Source organism: Embiotoca jacksoni, unplaced genomic scaffold, assembly GCF_022577435.1.
Source record: "Embiotoca jacksoni isolate LCO1_2020_lvr unplaced genomic scaffold, fEmbJac1.0.p SCAF_18, whole genome shotgun sequence".
Taxonomy (NCBI): Eukaryota; Metazoa; Chordata; class Actinopteri; family Embiotocidae; genus Embiotoca; species Embiotoca jacksoni.
The window spans coordinates 85,001-105,057 of NW_027185318.1; the positions used below are offsets into that span (position 1 = coordinate 85,001).

At 40.4% G+C, this 20,057-nt stretch overlaps 1 protein-coding gene across 1 annotated transcript in view; it reads right to left on the reverse strand.

Moving 5' to 3' along the window:
- syf2 (SYF2 pre-mRNA-splicing factor) overlaps window positions 1–1,748 on the reverse strand; it is a 6,121-nt gene extending 4,373 nt beyond the window's left edge. Inside the window, exons 1-4 of the mRNA XM_069151842.1 lie at window positions 1,690–1,748; window positions 1,300–1,374; window positions 976–1,101; window positions 127–244 (exon numbers count right to left, since the gene is read on the reverse strand). Of these exons, the coding sequence (XP_069007943.1) occupies window positions 127–244; window positions 976–1,101; window positions 1,300–1,374; window positions 1,690–1,707 (337 nt within the window). The 5' untranslated portion in view covers window positions 1,708–1,748. The remainder of the gene's footprint in view (window positions 1–126; window positions 245–975; window positions 1,102–1,299; window positions 1,375–1,689) is intronic.
- Window positions 1,749–20,057: the final 18,309 nt, after the last annotated feature.

Here is a 20,057-nt window from a genome sequence, read left to right on the forward strand (position 1 = left end):
CCTTGTGGTTCCTCCTACCAAGTGAGTTTGTGTGCACGGTAACCACAGTAAGCACGGTAACCATGGTGTCCGAACCTCGTCTTCTACCCGATAAAGCACGAGTTACTACAGAGTGGAGCAACCAACCTGCAAATCCTGTGTCTGGGTTCTTCTTCTTCTTCTTCCTCTCCCACCGCTCGGCATCATCAGCTGTGATTTCCAGCAGTTTCACTCGGTCATAGTCTTCTCCGCGGGCCGCACAGTCCTCACACACAAATCATAATATATATTTTTAATAGGCAAAAAAACAGGACAAATTAGACAGAACTGTGCAAACAATGTTAATCAGTAGATGTTTAGATTCTCAGAAATCACCAGAAGCCCCTTGACACCATTTTATCTCGATACTGAAGTCACAATGCAAGATTATTGTAATTTGACACATTTTGCAATTTTCTGAATATTTCAACCTATGAACAGGTTTCAGCTGCAAATCATGTCACCAAAGGAAAAGATTCTTAATCGGTTCCAGCAAGTCTTTAAGTTTTTCGTCTGTTCATCTCTTTTCAATCGTTCTTATAGCAGCGAATGGGATCGAGATCAACTGAACTGAATCCAATTCATTGTTTTATTCAGTGATTCAAAAGCACGAGATGATCATATAAATGTTCTACAAATTTCTGTTCCAGACAGTTTTAGTTTTACACTTCTGAAAAGCTTATTGATCCATGACAAAGAAAATAAATTCAACATAGTGAATTCATACATTTATAATATTCATATAAACCAATTACTCATTAACATTGTGATATTGATCTACACGTATTGACCATCTTATGGTATTGCATCACAACAGAAATATTAGTGAGATGAGAGAAAGGACAGGAGAAAAATATGATAAGGTAAATCTTATCTTAGTATCTTTCTGAAAATGCAATTATGGGAGTTGTCTAGAGTTTATTATAATTTCCACTGACTTCGATATGACTGAAGTACCTTTTTCTTCAGATCATCAGCCAGCTCCCACTCCAGCCGTGCTTTCTTCGCCTCCCAGTTGCTGGGCAGTTTCAGCCTCTTGTCCTCCTCCACCACCTCCTGCTGATTCAGCTTCCGCGCTTCGTTCTGGAGGGAAACAACAGAAAATAAGATAAAGCAGTAACTTTATCACAAATGTCCATCTGAGGACCTCTGACCTCTGACCTGTGAACCTAACATGATCACATCCTAGTGTCAAACATTTAGTTTTAATATGTTGTTCACATATGCAGCACTTTCCACTAAAGCGTTTAAACCTTTAATATATTAAGAAAAACAACTTACTCGTTTGAAATGTAACTCTCGGAACTTCCGCAGTCGCTCTTCTCTCTTCTGGGATGCGACAGGTTCAACAGAGTCCTGCAAGACAGGAAGCATTTAAAGAACCTGTTAGTTACCAAGAACAGCCCACTAGGTACCACTAAGGACGAGACATCCGAGACATCCGAGACATCCGACTGATATCATGTTCATTACGTCCCGTTGAACGCGACGAGGTTCACGTTTATTAGCACGTTAGCACAAGCTAACATCGCTATAGCAACACGAGATTGTAAACAAGGATGCAACAAAAACTCAATATCGATCCGAAAACACGGCCCTTAAAGTGATGTCTACCGATCATAATCCACCATATCCTCAAAATTACTCCGTAAAAACAGAGAAAAGGACAACCTCGCCACAGGACGCCATTGTGCTACGCTGAGGAAGCAGACCGGAAGTTGAACATTGATGTCGGATATGACGTTAGAGATAAACACAAACACAATATAAACAGAATTAAGTAAAGCACAGCGAAGACACAATACAAAAAACAAAAGCAAATGCAATAGCAATGGTCATAATAATGATCATATTAATACTTCTCTGAAAATATTGAAATAAATAAATGTAAATGTAAAGGGAGAGAGGGCAAGATCTCTGATCGTTTATTTCAAGTCATGTTCTACTACTATAAATGGATTGAAATTAACACATTTCCCCTTTCTGCCTCATAAATAAATAAACCACCCTGTTGATAGTATTTCAAAAATGCATTTCTAACCCATTAAAGTTATGGGAGCTGTTTCTTTCACATGAAAGAAATCCTTTCTTTTTTTACCCGTTGGTTTTACCATTGTTATATTCACTTTTGATTCAATCACAAAATTACAAAACATGAATATTCAATCTCTAAATTATCTCATTTTATTAATCTCACATAACATCCAGTACAGCTTCTGACCATTATTTTTCTTTTTGTGTTTTTGTCCATCACTCATGGCTGTCATTTACAGTTTTATTGTACAGTATGTAAAAAGATGGATAAAAAGAAAATAATGACCACAATGACCTCCTTGAGGTTATATTCCTCAGCCAACCAGTCAAGTTGCAGTTTACGTCGTTGTCTGTCCAGACTGTGGTGAAGACTTGAAATTAATTTTTAATACGGTATTGATTTGTGATACAGGGAAATGTAAATACAATTGATTTCATTTGACTTTGTTGTTCTTGTTTTGGTTTATGCCCACTCTAATAGTGTGTAAATTCATGGAGAGCAACAAAAAAGCAGTCAAATTGCTTCTGTGTTCAGCTTGGCCAATAAAGATGATTCTAAAATGTTTTCAGTTTTAAGGTGGCCACGGAAGATTAGTGTCACTAGCTAACGTACCTGACCAAATATGAAATATGGTCACAATCTAGCTATTGTGTTCTTGGGGTTATGGCACTAAATCATGGTCAGAAAAATATTTTTGCAGAACATTATGATGTCACAGTGAAGTTAACGTGTGACTTTTTGGATGTAAAATGTTATCACTTCATTGTTTTATCAAATTACGCATTTAAGTGAAATTTTGTCATTATTAGCTTATGAATTCTTGAGTTATGGCCAAAAACATGTTTAGTGAGGTCACAGTGACCTCTGACAAACAAAATCTCCACTTCATCCTTGAGTGCAAGCGAATGTTGGTGCTAAATTTGAAGACATGGCATTCATAGAATATGAATGTACGTACAAACATATATATGTTCACTGTCAGACTGGACCAGATGGAGTGGAGCTGGGTAACTTCATCGCCCACAGCACCCAGTCAGAAACACTCAGTCATTTCAGTGGAAATGATGTTACTTGTAGGATATTTTTAAACATTTCCTCTGTTAAAATAATGGTATACCAGCTATAGCTTTTTTTCCTGGTGTTTTGTTATTTGCAACAGCTCATGTAGATGCTCTTCATCGAATTCTAAGATTAGTTTAAGTGTTATCTGAAGCAAACCGGACTTGCTTAGGTTTCTTAAGAAACCTCAAGATAACACTTATTACCACGATCAGGCTGACTGAGAATCTTCAGACATATTTGACGAAGTCTATCCCGGATTCTGATGAATTTATTTGGAGTTATTCTGTCTGACAACTGCAAGATGGTGTCATACAAGCCAAGTCATTAACAGCAATGACAAACCTGTTGTCTCATTATAAGAAACTCATAATCATTTGTGGAAACATTGCATCATTTGTGAGTAAGGTCTTTCTTATCATGGCACCATGGCAAAAGTTATTGCAAGGCATCTTGTATTTTACAGTGAAGTCTTTGTGTGTAATTTTAAAGCAGGCGATCTTGCTTCCTTTGAAGTTTAAATTTATTGAAGAGTACTGTTGGACTAATGGAAAGAGGCACGACGCACACGGACAGCAATTAGTAATATGACTGGAGGTTATAAAGTGAGAGGCATGAAAGGTTAAGCATAAAGTCATCATTGTACCACACAGAGAGTCTGTTTAGACTCCCTAAACTCAATTGTTATGGTCGTTTTTTGCTGCACAGACATGGTGATACTTTTTATTTTTACCCACAAAAACAGAAGTATCAATCAAGGCCTTGGAAAACAGGACCTACAAATATGATTCTAGGATCAGATCAGAGGATGAAAGTAAACACTTTCAGGAGTCATTTGAACATGTTTGACTTGCCAAAATGGATGTGCTCCTTGTTTGATTGCATTATACTAATAGAGCTCTTTTAGAGGATGTAATTAAGTGAAGTTTATAGTCTTAGATTAAAGCATCCTCTAGATCACAGGCAATGTTAATGGAGTGATGCATTTTCACTGGAAACCAGATGGAAGCACATCACAACAGAGCAAAACATCACAGTAATGGGCAGGGCTCTACGATTAACATGCAAAAGAAAAAAACATCTTCGTAATGAATGACTCTCAAATCAGTGAGCAAGAGAAACAGCAAAGTAAAAGAAAAGAAAAGAAAAAAGAAAAATTACGTCTCCTCTGCATTTAATTCAAATCTACAATGACAGTTTGCAGAAGAGCTTCAAAACAGCAAGAGAAGAGAATTTAAAGGAGGCATATATGACTTTTATATTTCCAGAAATACAAACAAGTGTAATATTTACATTGTGTCTTATGAGTATATCATTTTTGCTTTGTTGATAGCATCCACACATTATTCAGTTCTCAAGTCTTCTCAAAATTGACCTGACCTTCCCTCAGGGTGCTTCTCAAGAAGTTCTAACATGTTGTGCTTTCCTGTCCGCTGGGAATGGAAAAGAATGGACTGACAACTTGTTTGCAAGTGCAGTATATTATATTTAATTTTAGCAACATGATTTGGAGATTCTAATTATTAAAGAGTGTAAGTGGTTACAAAGAGTCAGAAGAGCATAACATTTTCAAAACAGGAACATGTGCACTATGTGGGAGCATTATTGTAAGTTTAATTTAGTCACATACTGTATCACAGTACTTCAGTTTGGACAAAGGAAAATGTGTTTTTGTGTTCCTTTTTTGAGCCAAAAGGCTCATAAATTGCAGTAGAGGCTTAGTAGAGTTTGCTCTTAATTTGAAATCTAAACTGGCTGTGTGACAGGTAGTGTGAGAATCTCAGAAATCCTGTCATTCGCATTTGAAAGGAAACTGAGTGGATCTCACATGTGTTGAGGCCACCCAAAAATGCTGAACAGCCACTCCTTAGTATTAACTTTCCTCGTCAGGCAAATCAGGCCTGAAGTACAGTAACATTATATCTGCAAATAAATTGCACTTTGGGGGCACATTTATAAATACAGAAAAGACCTCATGATGATTTATAATGGTCTCACATTAATCAAAAGACATGCCACATGCTGTGAATACTATATGCTTTTTGTCCATAGACATACAGTACATTTGACTGGCACTGTTATCTTGCTCTTAATAGGAGTTCTTGATAGCATATGGGAGGCAGGGCCTCTTGCTGAGCAGGCAGCTGCTTCACATCTGGAACTTAATATAAACATCATGGCCAATAAAATCATTCCATTTCCTTAATTACTATTCCTGTCATTTCCGCACTAAATGAAAAGTTATTAATTCTGGGCCAACACAAACATGCTTCTCCAATGCGAGGAGCTGCTCCTGAAGCATCGCCACCCTGACTACAGGACGCTGTCACCGGACAGGAACCACAAGCTTCTGCCTTGCTCTGCCAGCGTGTGTTTGTGTGAGTATATATACATATATATAGATATATAGATATGTATATCGAGATATATATAAATATATATCTCTATATATATATATGTATATATACATAGCGAAATGCCACAACTCAATCCTCTCTCTCTCTCTCTCTCTCTCTCTCTCTCTCTCTCTCTCTCTATATATATATATATATATATATATATATATATATATATATATATATATATATATATATATATATATATATATATAAATACATATGTAGACAGGATCAGTAGCCAAGGTGCTCCAGACATGAGTGGAACACAAGTTGGCGTCTTGTTTTCCATCTCATCCAAAATGTTCCCACTGGTGCCAGAATAATCATGACAGGCCAAACCTGTCCTGGTTCATCTCCCTCCTCCTCCCCTCCACACTCCTGCTCTTGTTCTTTTACTGCTTCTCTGTGTGTTCAACACATGCCCGCCACCTTTTTCTCCACCCCATTTTATACCAGCTTCCCCCTGCATCCGTTCTCTCCCTTTGTCTGACATGCCTCATAATGCTGTTGAGTCCATGTTGTACAGCAGCTGAAATGGTGATGATAAGCATCTTCAGATTATTTGTCTGTAATCCTGCAAAAATAACGACAAATATTTACTGCGGCTGTACGTGTTTTTAGAGCGACATTGCAATCTGTCACAGGGTTGTATGTCGTCAAGCAAATTTTCAGCTGAGACATTCCTCACAGCACATCATTATCAACCATCACTAGCAGTCAAATGCTTCCCATTGATTGCAAAGCTGCCGTTACCATTAGACATATATCCAAAGGGCATGTATGAATGGGGTGAATATGGAGCTATTTGGATGGAAGTCTTTGAAAAATGAACCACACCAAATACGTCTTTGTGTCAACACAAATGACAGTGTATGTGTGTCCTTACTGAGCTTGACTCACCAATTAGTATCCTCCCCTGTAGGCAAAATAATTCTAATATCATGCAGATCATGACGTATAGGATTTGACATGGTTCTAGCTGCTCTGATTCAAACTGAAGCTGTTCACAGGCCAAGAAAGGAAGAGGATTTGGTGAGCAACACTTATACTCACACAAAGATCCATGAATGCACTCAAATACCACCAGTTTTGTAGTCAATGCTTTTGCTCCACCACACACAATTAAAGTCCCAATTAAAGGCCATTATGGGCTTTCCACTAGCAGCAACCACAGGGAGAGCAGCTCCACGGCCCGTTCATTGCGGGCGCACAGATGTCTCCTGTGTTGTCATCCAAAGGAACTCAGAATGATCAACAAACTTTACGATCATAATTACTGATCAGAATTAAAGTGCAACAACAATATAAACTCAGAGGACTGCAATGAAAAAAAGTTTGAACGATTCCGGTAAAAGGGGCCAAGTGGGACTATCAGAAAGAAGTGTTGGGGAGATGTTCATCCTGAGGAGAATATAAGTGATGACAATAAGTGACTGAAGCCCATTAAACTCACATTTACCACAAGAGGGAGCCATTTCACATATTTTACCAATAATGACAGTCCTATCAAATCTGAGCCATAATAATAAGTCAAAAAAAAAAGAAGCCCTATTTTCATGCTTATTCTGACTGTTTCCCACAGCTACCTTTGCCAGCAGATTTCAGTTCTCAGCCCAGATGAAAGCACAGAGCTCCATATCTGCTGTGAAGCATCTATTTACCACCATACCCACACACAAGTTCAACACAAGTGTCTCCCCTTGAGCAGGGCCCAAAAGTGTCATGGGTTTCCGCTTCTGCGTTCCCATCCTCTTACCCAGTGACCTTAAATGAGAAAGTAAAGTTCTCACTTGGCCAAACAATACGCTGTTGTAGAGGGCTGTGATAAGAGGTGGCCAGTCAACAGCCTCTGGACATGCAGCTGTGTAGGCGAACAGTCTTCTCTGTCCCTGGCATGACACGCAAAATCAGTTGCCAGATCAAATAACTTCACACAGACACACACACACACACGTGTCAATATGCATGTGGCTGCGAAAACACGCACGCACACAAAAAGTGAATCCCATTCCCACCCAATTTTGTTCTCTGAGAACTACCAATCTGTTTAGTCCAAAAACTGCAGTGGCTCCTTTCATCTTGAGTTCAAGGCACTGATGATCTAATTCCAAATCTGATGATGAACAAACCAGCGCCAAATAACTAAAATAAGTGTCAACAACAACACTACTGTGAACTTCTGAGCGATAAATGAGCTCTTTCTTTGTGGACAATATGACTTATTCTAGGGAACTATTTTGGGCTTAAAGAGATCATTTATATTCACGAACAAACTTATTTTGTGAGGCAGAAAATTTGAATTTCATTATTTCCAATGTGGAGAGTATTTTCCCCTGGGAAAAATGTAAAAGTAGAATTTACAAAGCGAGAAAATACTGTATAATAGTTTGATAGAAATACACCAGATAAGTGATACAAAAAAACCCTCACCACATGGTCCACTTAACTGTCTTGAACTTTTAATCACATAAAGATAATAAGTGCTTTGAATTTTTTTTAAATGTGTTTGTCTACAATTTTATGACACCTGTATGAATTCAATGAACATGAGCATGACCATGTGTTGAAGGTCCAGAAAAGCTATGAAATGGACTGTTACAACACAATTATGATACTGTGAAACATAATCACTGATCTGGCACCTAAACATTGATGCAGATATTTAAAAAATGGTACCGCAACAACAAATTGTCTTGGAAAAGTCAGACAAGTTAGATTTTGCTGAATGGTTACAATCAATGATGGAAATAGCCGTTGTTGTATATTTTTCATAATTATCAAGGAACATTTTTATCAAGTTTGGCCTCATGTTTTATATTCATCTTCAAAAATAAGCATATTGCTGCTCCTGCAACTTTTTTTTTTTCTTCCAGTTTGGTCCCTGCTGTCCTGCCCCGGGACTGTACTCCAGTGACCCCACCTGTCCATCTGGTCCCCCGACCGTCCTCTGGAGCAGTCCTGCCTGTCTGTCTTGGTCCCGGGCTGTCCGTCCCAGGTTTCTTGCATCCCACTGCAGTCTCTGGGCCATCTGCCCAAGGTTTGTGGCTCCTCTGTTCCCCTCCTCTGGATTTTGATTTTGCTTTGTCCCTCGGTACCTCTGCCTGATTGACTGCTTACCTGGATCTGAACTGTTACTTGACACTGATTTTGGATAAAGACTTTTTTCACCTAATTTCCGTGTGATTGAGTCCAACACCTAAAATTGATAACACAAATAACGGCTAAAAGCAGCCCTATAAAATCATTGTGAAGGCTTGTTGCTAAAGAGTGCTTGTGCAAGAAGCTGAGTGAGCTTTTGGGGGAAGCTCAATAGTGACAACTTGTGGGCAGGTAAGGAATCCATAATCTGAGACAAAACAATAGGTTTGTGCAATTTTCAAAATAAATTGAAGAATCAGAACTAGAAGCAGGAGAGGAGGACAGAGTCACGGCATGCAACGAGACCATGACAGCAAAATACAATTAATGACAAAAAGCAATTGCTGTTGTTTGAGCAGGCTGAAAAAAAAAATCCATTTTAAAGTGTAAAAATGTCCAATGTGGTATTGGTGCTGTTTGGTCTGTGCACTTATAACAGGCCTGTGGATGACTTGCTGTCACTGAAACTAGATGCACATGGGAACAGGAAACAAAAAGCAATGACATATATCCCAGAGTCAATAATGAACTGTCTCCGTCAGACAATGTGCAGTGATGTAGGGTTACGTGTGTGAATGAATGAGGTGTTTCTCCTAGTGTGGGCTATAATTTAATCCCCTTGGGAGGAGCCGGTGAGGAGCTGTAGAAAACATTCAGAGCAAATTCTGGACCGGACGTCCGCTTTTAAAACTTGTCCATGCAAAATGAAAAGAGGGTTGCTATCAACCAAAAGCAAACAAAAACATGTGAATGCAGCGAGTAAAAATAAATATTTGCAGTAATTTGGTGGAGGGGTGAAAAAAATGGATGAGACAGAACAAGCTGGAGCCGTGTGTAAATAGACTATGTAGAAACTGAGGATCGTATCCTAAAGGTAACATACAAAATGAATGTGTTGCACCCTTAAAGCAACTTTATTTTTCCCGGTACTGTTTTTTTACTGTTTCTTTTCTCCGAAGAAGTCTGTGCTCTTTTAGCATCCTCATGTACAGTAACAATGACTGCGTCACAGCTGCTCGCTGAGTGATGACGCTCTGAACAATAAACATTTCCCTGTTGCACAAGCAGCATTACAAACAAAAACAACAGGATTCATTTAAAAGAATAACGCTAAATAATGTAATAAAAATTAAAGTATAGTCTTCTCTGTCAGGACTCTCAATGTTTACATGAACTTTATAAGGTCTAAGTATCTTTAGGTCATAACAAATGTATTTATTCAACTATAGTCAAAAGCCTTGCAGGGAGTGCTTCTTGCCAGACGGGGGACTCTGATGGATATAGCCAAGACACTCTAACTACAGGTCAGCCTCTCGCTCTGAGTAATGGACCAGGCTGTTTTCAGACTCCCATGGGTCCGCACGAGCCTTGTCGAGCCCCTATGATGAAGTTAGAGAGGGACTGGGAGGGCTACTGCACAGAGAGAATAAGCTGTGCCCGTCTCCTGTTGCTGCTGAATGTAATTTCAGACTGTATTGTAGCGGAAGCTCAACCGACAGAGGAGTAATCTATCGAATTCAGCTCAAACGTCACAATAATATTGAGTCTTGTTAATAAAAACACATTCAGGATGCTGCGGGAGTATCATTCGTTGCAGTTCAGTGCCCTGAAAGCAAAACCTGAAATAGCTGTGAAGTTGTGCCATTTGATAAGGTTGCTGTAAATTTGTACAGGCTGATAAAAACACAATCCATCTGTTAGGTATTTTCAGAGTAAATTCAGCTTTATTGGCCAAGTATGTGTGTACATGCAAAGAGTACAAAACAATATACCCACACATACTGTTTCAAGGAGATGAATTGCTTTATGTTCAATAAAGGCAAATATTTAATCCAGATATTTCAGTCTGGTCAAAGTGGTGGATGGACAATTCCATTTCCTACAGACATGCTGCAGGCGGTGTTAAAAACAAGATCAGTATCCTCCCCCTGATAAACAGGACAAATCCTTCTTTTTCTTTTTTGTAATAGCGGTTAACTGATTCTTAGCTCAGCCCTCCAGTGAGACGCCATCACTATTATAATGCCATTATCCTTGCCTGCCAAGCCATAGAGAATGATGTCATTTCCACCCTTGGTCATGGTGGTTTGGGTTTGGCCACTGGTGCATGTGACAATTTGTGCCCTACTAGGAAGGCCTGAGGCTTCCAACTTGGCAAACAGCCATGACATCCACGCCCTCAACCAGTTTCATTACATGACACCCACTGATGCAGCTGAATGTTTGATCAACGCAACACTTTTGACTATGCCTTTATTCTTCTTGATCCCTTTACTACTGCCATGTTAAATGTCCTCCCCCTCCTCTCTACTTTTCTCTCATGCTATGCATCATCTACGCTCTTGTCATCTAGCTCTTGGCTTTGTAGTCGTGTTGTGAGGCGGAAAGGAGTTGGGCAGGGCGAGACACAGGCCCAGCAGCGGCTGATGTTTGGCTCCTGGAGTGCAAATACAGCGCAGGCGATGAGAGAATGTGGAAATGTACGCATGGCACGATGCCTACTGGGCCCGGCCCGCTCTGCTCTGTGTTTAGAGGCAGCCTTTCTTCTCACGCCAGGTGGGCGGGGGAATGAAAGAGGGCACTGGGAGGCGGGTGGGTGGACACAGGCCTCGGATCAAACAGCACGGTGATGGTGGTGCGGGTGGGTGGTTGAGTGATGAGAATGGGCAGGGTTGAATTGACTAGACATTTTACATTAATATGTGATTAATTATTGCAAAAATCGTCCATGCATTTCCATTGGATTTTTTTGGCCCTTCTGTTAGGCCTCCCAATCTCTGCTTTTGGTCCATCAATTACCCATTCATTAAATGTTAAATACTTTGTTTCTTTTCCTTTTGTGATTCTACACAAAAGGAAATACAACTGAATATATTTACTGCACTGTTTCTGATTTGGACAAACCGCTCGACTTTTTTTTTTTTTTTTTTTAACCATGACCAATGCCTGTAATTTGCCAGTCAACAGCATCACTGTCCAAATTCTGATTCTGCATACTGTATTTGAGGTTGGGAATTTTACATACATAATTGTGATGTGACTAAGAGCAGGGGCAGATGCCTTTGTAGTCCCTACAGGGTCTCATTATCCCAGGCCTTACAGCTCAGGAATGTGGGTTCTCAGTGTAGAACCCCAGCCCAGAGTGTGGTGTGAGGATGGGACAACCACCACTCACATGCTCTGGTCGGATGGGGAGAGAAGATGACACTTATCATTTAGAGGTTTGGGCCTAATTGCTTCCCCTATGTGAGGGACTTAACTGTCCCCACTGGGAATGCAGTCCATTTTACACCCACGCTTAAAGTCACAGAAAAGGAGAATGAGGTGTAAAAATACAAAACATAAGTAAGAAATACAGCTTTGGAGAGTGAAGCTGCAAAACAGCAAGAAACTGGAGTACAATTTGTGTTTGAACTTTTTATAAAATTCTGTAAATCACCGTAAATTATTATTATTTTATTAATAAAAATGACTCCATGTGTGTGAAAGGGATCTGCTCATATATAGAACCCAACTATTTGGATATTTTCGATTTGGCTGGGTGTATGGACAAAATAAAATAGCACAATATTTTTGACCAAACGTGACAAATTATGACAATTCTGAAGGGTTGACTATTGATAGTTTCACAGAATATTTACACAATTACATTTTTGATATATAATAGATATAATGACCAAGCGTGTAAAGGGAAATAGGAGCACAGCTAGAAAAGTTTGATAAATTCAACAAATTACATTACATACTGTCGTATAGCCTTTAAAACCATACCAGGAAAAGACAAAACTTTTGCCAATGATTTTATGATATCCAAAATCTCACATGGTCTATTTTCACATGACAATATTGATATAATAGAACTTAATAGTGTGTTTCAGCTCAGTTTTAGTTTTCCAACCAGCAACTTTAGTCTTTTATTGTTTTTTTCTGTTAAGCTCTCCAAGCTAACTACAATTATTTCCTTCTCTGGATGATCTACCTGTCTCCTGGATCTCATCCCAACTAAACTCCTCAAGGAAGTCTTCCCCTTAATTAGTACTTCCATATTAGATCAGATCAACCTATCTATTGTAACCGGCTATGTACCGCAGGCTTTTAAAGTGGCTGTAATTAAACCTTTACTTAAAAAGCCGACTCTTGATCAGCTGTTTTAGGAAACTACAGACCAATTTACAACCTGACGTTTATTTCTAAAATCCTTGAAAAAGTTATTGCAAATCAACTTTGTGCTCATTTCCAGAGGAACTGTCTGTTGGAGGATGTTCAGGCTTTAGAGTTCATCATAGCATAGAAACACTGGTGGAAGTTAGTAACCATCTTCTCACAGCCTCAGACAATGGACTTGTCTCTGGACTTGTTCTCATCATCAATCATTTCAATTTCCTTGAATTTTATTTCATTCATTTAGGTTACTTAAATCGCAGTCCATGGGAGACACCAATGATTCCCCCATAGTGTCTGCTAAAGAACTTTAGAGCAGCCGGTTTTCAGCTGGCATTCATGCCAAGACACCCATACTACTGTATTTAATGACTGCACTGTAGTCCAAGTACTTAGAGCTCATCTCAGAAGAGCTGCAGGCCCTTTTGATCTGAATCCTTAAAATGAAGTCAAGGGGACAGAGAAAGACAAATTACCTGCAGTTTTGGAAATCATTTGGAGCTGACGGGCTTTCCATACTGATGGGGGATGAAAAAGGCTTGATGTTTGTTCGATCTCTACTGCTTCAGATTCCTGGTCTTCTTATTTCTACAAGTGAGAGATTGGCTTGGGTTTCCCTGATGACTAATAGACTCAATCTAAAAACTCAAAGAATGTAAACATGAGGCCATCAGCATGTATATGACTGTAATCGCGGAACTGCTGTATGGCAGTGTTGAACCGGTGAAGAGTGATGTCCTGTCTGCTTCATTAATTAACAGCCATTGAGACAGGAAACCAGATCCAGCACTTCAGTCTGCTTTCATGTCCCTTTCCATTTGCCTGCAGAAACCTAATTTTTCATTATTTACCGTATCACTTCCAGACCTAGGATCATCAATATTGTGTGTAAATGAAGAGAGACAAGATCTTTCTGGAAAAATATTGAAGCACATAATAGTTTGCTTTTGAAATACTGGCCTACGACACATGTTGTTCATGAAAACTTCAGTGGGCTGTCGCAGTGTGACGTTCAAAGGGCAGGCTTCTACAGCCACATATCCCGGTGTAACACAAATGAACCTCAGGGACTTCTAGAGCAATCGGAAAGGGGACACAAGTGTTTTATGATCTGGCAGTGCCGTGGACAAAGCAAATAATCGGCAGACACAGAGGAGCAGGTAGTTTCACTTAACCTCTGCTCAGGGCTGAGAGCCAACTTAACTGGAAACACATGGTTTCGGAGCACATTAGATTGAAGGAGAGAGACAGGGAGAGACTGATTATTCCTATTAACTTACACACCAATTAAATATCCTTCACAGTACAGAGGTGTAACAGAGCAACTTAACCTAATGACACTTTTCCCACTGAGGCTGGACATTTGCTAGTATATACAAGCCTACTGTAGACTGTTGCTAAAGAACCCCTGCCAAACAGCAAGTGGTAAAACACACAGAAGACATTAGAAAGTGACAACTCCAGATTGTGTACCTGCATGGTCAATTGGAGAGAGCATACATCTCGTGGACTGTGGTGGGCTGTTTACTGGATGTCTGTGGCCTGTGGCTTTGTCTCTCTCCCCATTAGAGTGTTTGGTGTTGTTTACTTGCCCTCCGGTAAATGCTCCTTATTGGAGGCCACTCTTGAGGGCATTGCAACCACACAAACCCCAGAGAATGTGTCGGATGGATAAGGTGTGTGGGCTACATGAGAGTAAGGGAAAGTGTGTGTGTGTGTGTATACATATGGTATATATATATATATATATACACACACATATACACACAACCCAAATTACAAAAAAGTTGGGACGCTGTGTAAAATGTAACTAAAAACCGGATTCAATGATTTGCAAATCACAAACGTATTATACATATTTTATTGCAGATAAACTAAAGAGAATATATCAAATGCTGAAACCGAGAAATGTTATTGTTTGTTTTATGAAAATTATCTGCTTATTTTGAATTTGATGTCAGCAACACATCTCAAAAAGTTGGGACAGGGTCATGTTTACCACTGAGTTGCATCACCTCTTCTTTTTACAACACTCTGTAAATGTTTGGGAACTGAGACCAGTTTCTGGAGTTTTGGAAGTGAAAAGTCCTATTATTGCCTAAGATATAACTTTCGCTGCTCAACAGTTCAGGGTCTCCTTTGTTGTATTGTTCATGTCCTGATGCTCCAGATGTTTTCAATGATTGACAGGTCTGGACTGCAGGAGGCCAGTTTATCAGCGGACTCTTCTACTAGAGAACCATGCTGTTGGAATACGTGCAGAATGTGGTTGGACGTTGTTCTGCTGAAATAAACAAGACCTTCCCTGAAAGAGACGTTGTCTGGATGGCAGCATATGTTGCTCCAAAACCTGAATATATCATTCAGCATTAATGCTTCCTTCCAGATGTTCAAACTACCCATGCCATGTGCACTAATGCATCCCTGTACCATCACAGATGCTGGCTTTAGAACTGAGCTGATAACAAGCTGGATGGTCCCTCTCCTCTTTAACCTGGAGGATGCAGCATCCATGATTTCCAAACAGAATCTCAGATTGTGATCCATCAGACCTCAGGACAGTTTTCCACTTCACCTCAGTCCATCTTCAATGATCTCGGTCCAGAGAAGGCGGCGGTGTTTCTGGATCATGTTTCTATCTGGTTTCTTCTTTGGAGAGTTTTAACCTGCATTTGTGGACGCAGCGATGAGCTGTGTTCACAGATGATGGTTTTCACAAGTGTTCCTGAGCCCATGCAGTGATTTCCACTCCAGAATAGTGTGTTTTTAATGCAGTGCTGCCTGAGGGCCCGAAGATCACCACCATCCAATATTGGTTTCCAGCCTTGTCCCTTGTGTTCAGAGATTTCTCCAGATTCTCTGAATCTTTTAATGATATTATGAACCGTAGATGATGAAATCCCCTAATTTTTCCAGTCTTTCACAGAGTGGTAAACCTCTCCCCATCTTCACTGCTGAGACTCTGCCTCTCTAAAATGATCTTTTTATACTCAGTCATGTTACTGATCTGTTGCCAATTAACCTAATTAGTTGTGAGATGCTCCACCAGGTGTTTTTTGTGTGTTTTACAATACTTTTCCAGTGTTACCCCTGTCCCAACTTTTTTGAGACATATTGCTCGCACCAAATTCAAAATAAGCATATATTTTTCATAAAGTCCCCACATTTGATATGTTCTGTTTAGTCTATCTGCGATAAAACATGAATAATACATTTGTGATTTGCAAATCATTGCATCCTGTTTTTATTTACATTTTAAGTCTTTCCAACTTTTTTGGAAAGACAGTTGTACATATATATATCTATACATATATATCTATATATATATAGATATATATATATATAGATATATATATATAGATATATATATATATAGATATATATATGCGCCTCATATTTAGAGTAAGACTGACGGGTTGTGTCCAGCAGCTTTGACAATCCATTTCACAGGTTAACGCCACGATCAGGTTCGTCCATGTGGTTCCACTTACACACTCTACAGACAGCCTCTCAGGGTGGGAGCAGCACGAGGGAAGGCCCAACTGACTGGATATGTAGCAGGCTCAATAAGCTATTTCATGGCACACACCTCATCGCTATAAACCAGTTCCCTAATGGCCTCTTTGGTGCCTGACTGCCAGACGGAATGTGTTACTGTCCACTGATCATTTCTGAACTTCTTTGCTTATACTGTGAATGGAAGATAGTTCAGGTTTAAGACACAGCAAAAAAAGGTGATCTGGTAAACATGATTAATTTTTCAATTAAATTATGACTAGTGCAATACCTATTCAAAGTCACTGTTTGGCAGTACAGTATGATTGCATGGAAAACTCAGAGGCTATCTGCTCATGCTCAACTCCAAGTAAGTGAAGAAGAGTTCAGTTGTTTGTATATCCTGCATTCACCAGCAAAAGTGAACTGTGGTTAATGAGTTGCAGTGTGTAAAGGCTCGGTGCAGCTGCAGACAGAGATTCCTTGCATTACAATATAGACTAGTGCAGTGCCTGTTCAAAATAACCTTTTTTTGCTGTATGATTGCCTGGCTTGTGGTATTACTGTTTTGCTTTCTTGAGAACAGCAAGTTGTGGACGTAGGTGAAGACACACGCGACTACATTTCATTTGATGTAATTTTATCATGTAATCAAGGTGATGAAGAGGCAGGTAATGTATCTCAGGCTGAAAGAGGACCATGACCAGCTAAAATAAATTGCTGAACCTGTGTACTTTTAGCCAGCCATAATTTTACTATTGGCTACTTAACAACAGTTAATGTAGCTTGAATGTCACTTAACTCATAAAATATAATTTCACGTTTAAAATGATGATGAACAGGTGACTTTTCATTCGGAGCCTCGCGAGTGCTCGTGAACCTTATGGAGTCACCTGTGAATTCTGCGGGACACATTGAGCACCAGGGACAGCGACAAATTCAGTACCTGGGAGAGCGACACATTCAGTACCTGAGACAGCAACACATTCAGTACCTGTGACAGCACACCTGAATAATGGGACTGGGGGGATATCCAAGCAGCAATACCCTGGAATGACCTAGAGGCAGGACAATGCTGAGTTGTAAGAAGTTTTTTAATTGTTGGTATTTTGTGGCTCTTCCTTGTTATTGGCTGTCAATCATCATTCAGTTCCTTTAATAACTCAGAAATGTCATCGCTGGACCAACGATATGTCTGAATGGCATACATTACATACATACATACTGTGGCATACATTTTTTTTTAAGGGGTGTAAAACCTCTTTCTCTATGTATTCTTTGGTTTCCTGCGTCTCCTTCACAATAAGAGCAGCCGTCTCTCCTGATGTTCATCTGATTAAAACCTTCAGTCGTACTAAAATACACAACAATCACTTCTCCTGTTTCTACTTTCAGGTTTAGTAAATAACATTACGGGTGCTAAATTGTTCTATTTGCATGTTTCCCTCACAGTATTTTACACCTTCAAGCAGAAACACCCAATATTACATAATATGTAATATTGGGTGTTTCTGCTTTATGCATGCAGGTAAACACGTAGAATGGACAACAACGTGTGTTAAATTGCACATTTGAAAGACGCAATCCTCGGTGCATGCCGTTAGTAAATCTGCTTGGACATTTTTTTGCAGGTCATGTGAAGTTTGCATGTGATTTTACACATGCAAACCTTCAATAAATCAGGCCCATAGTCTCTGCGTTTCAACTCACCACCTCTGGTACGGGGCTGACCAAACAGTAAAATCAAGATGGCCCATCACCATGGGGTTTCCCAAACACTAATGGTGAAGTAAAACTGTCACCCATGTAGACACTGGCATACTAGACAGTGGTAATTTGCAAGGAGAGTGATTCCATTACATACCTGAAACACCAACCAGCCACAGCAGGGATGAGGACAGGAGGCAAGAGAGAGAACAACTGGCAGCAGGTGCTTTTTATACCCTGTGATGAGCTGAGGGAGGAGTCAGGCCTCAAGCTGCATTCAGAGTCATTGCACCTCACTGCTCACTTGAATGAGCAGCATTCAACAACACTACACCACCAACCAGCCTCTCCCGACGCTTCAGACACATTGAGCATCAGAGAGAGAAGTAATCGATTTTCTTCCCTTTCTCCAGTCGGTCAGGTGAGTGCTTGTACTGTGGACAGAAAGGACATGTTAGTAGACTGCCCAGTCCTGTCGAGCCAAGCTTCTTTTGACCCCTCACCTAGACTTCAGTTAAAAGCCAGGTTATGTTGGAACCAACAGTCCCTCCCAGTTGCAGCCCTGGTGGACATTATGGATCCTTGCTAAGAAAGCTGGATTTGCTACTACTGCCACCATTCAGCCCTCGTCTAACCCGCCTCATCCGTCTGCAATACATCTTTTTACCATGATCTGGGGGAAGTCTTCAGCAAGCAGAAAGCCCTCTCACTCCCTCCAAATTGCCTTTACGACTGCGCAATTGACCTGCTTCCTGGAGCCCCACTTCCAGCCAGCCGACTCAATAACCTGTCCCATCCAGAAAGAGAGGCTATGGCGAACTATATTCATGACTCTCTCGCAGCCGACATCATCCATTCCTCTTCGTCCCCAGTTGCGGCCGGTTTCCTCTTCGTGGCCAAGAAGGACCGCTCCCTCCGTACCTGCACAGATTTCCAAGGGTTAAACAATATAACCGTTAAAAACAAGTATCCACTGCCCTTGATTAACTATGCCTATGAACCACTCCAGAAACCAAACATCTTCTCCAAGCTAGACCTCAGAAATGCATATCACCTGGTTCGGATCAGAGAAGGAGACGAGTGGAAGACAGCATTTAACACATTGTGACTTTTGAGTATTTGGTAATGCCTTTCAGATTAACCAATGCTCCTGCTTTCTTCCAGGTGCTCATGAATGACGTCCTCCGAGACCTTCTCAATCGTACAGTGTTCGTCTACCTGGATGATATTCAGATTTTCTCCAGCAACCCCAGGGTCCATGTCACAAATGTCCGGCAAGTTCTTCAAAGACTGCTCCAAAGCAGATTATTTGTGAAAGCTGAGACGTGTGAATTTCATGTGGATTTAGTGGTATTTTGGGGTTACATCATTGAGCGGGGCAAGTGAGACCTCACAAACAAAAGATTTGTGCTGTAGCTGACTGGCCCATTCCGGCTACATGAAAACGACTACAGCGGTTTCTGGGGTTTGCAAATTTCTACCAAATGTTCATCGGAGACTACTGTAGAGTGGCAGCCCCTCTGACTCAACTCACCTCTCACTGTTCCGTTCAACTGGACTCCAGAAGCCACCTCTGCATTCTCTTACCAGAAGCAGCGCTTCACATCTGCACCCGTCTTGGTTCAACAAGATCCAACCCTCCAGTTCATTGTCAAAGTGGATGCCTCTAGTTCAGGAGTCGGGGCTGTGCTCTTTCAATGACCACCCCATTGACCAGAAACGTCATCCCTGCACCTGTGAACAAACGTGAGTTTGTTAATGCCTGTACTGTGTGCATGAAACAAGCCCGCTCACCAGCAACCTGTGGGTCTCCTCTGCTGATCTCTGGTAGTCCCTGGTCTAGCTTTGGACTTTGTTACCGGACTCCTCAAGTCCCAAGATACTCACCATAGTCAACATGTTCTCCAAAAGTGTTCCTTTCGTTGCTCTCCCTGGCATCCCTATGGCTGTTAGGATCCATTAGCTGTTAGGATCCAGTTCCCCCTTTTTTCCTCATGTGTTTGTCTGTATTTGTTTCCTGTTGTCCATCTCTTTGGTGTTGAGCC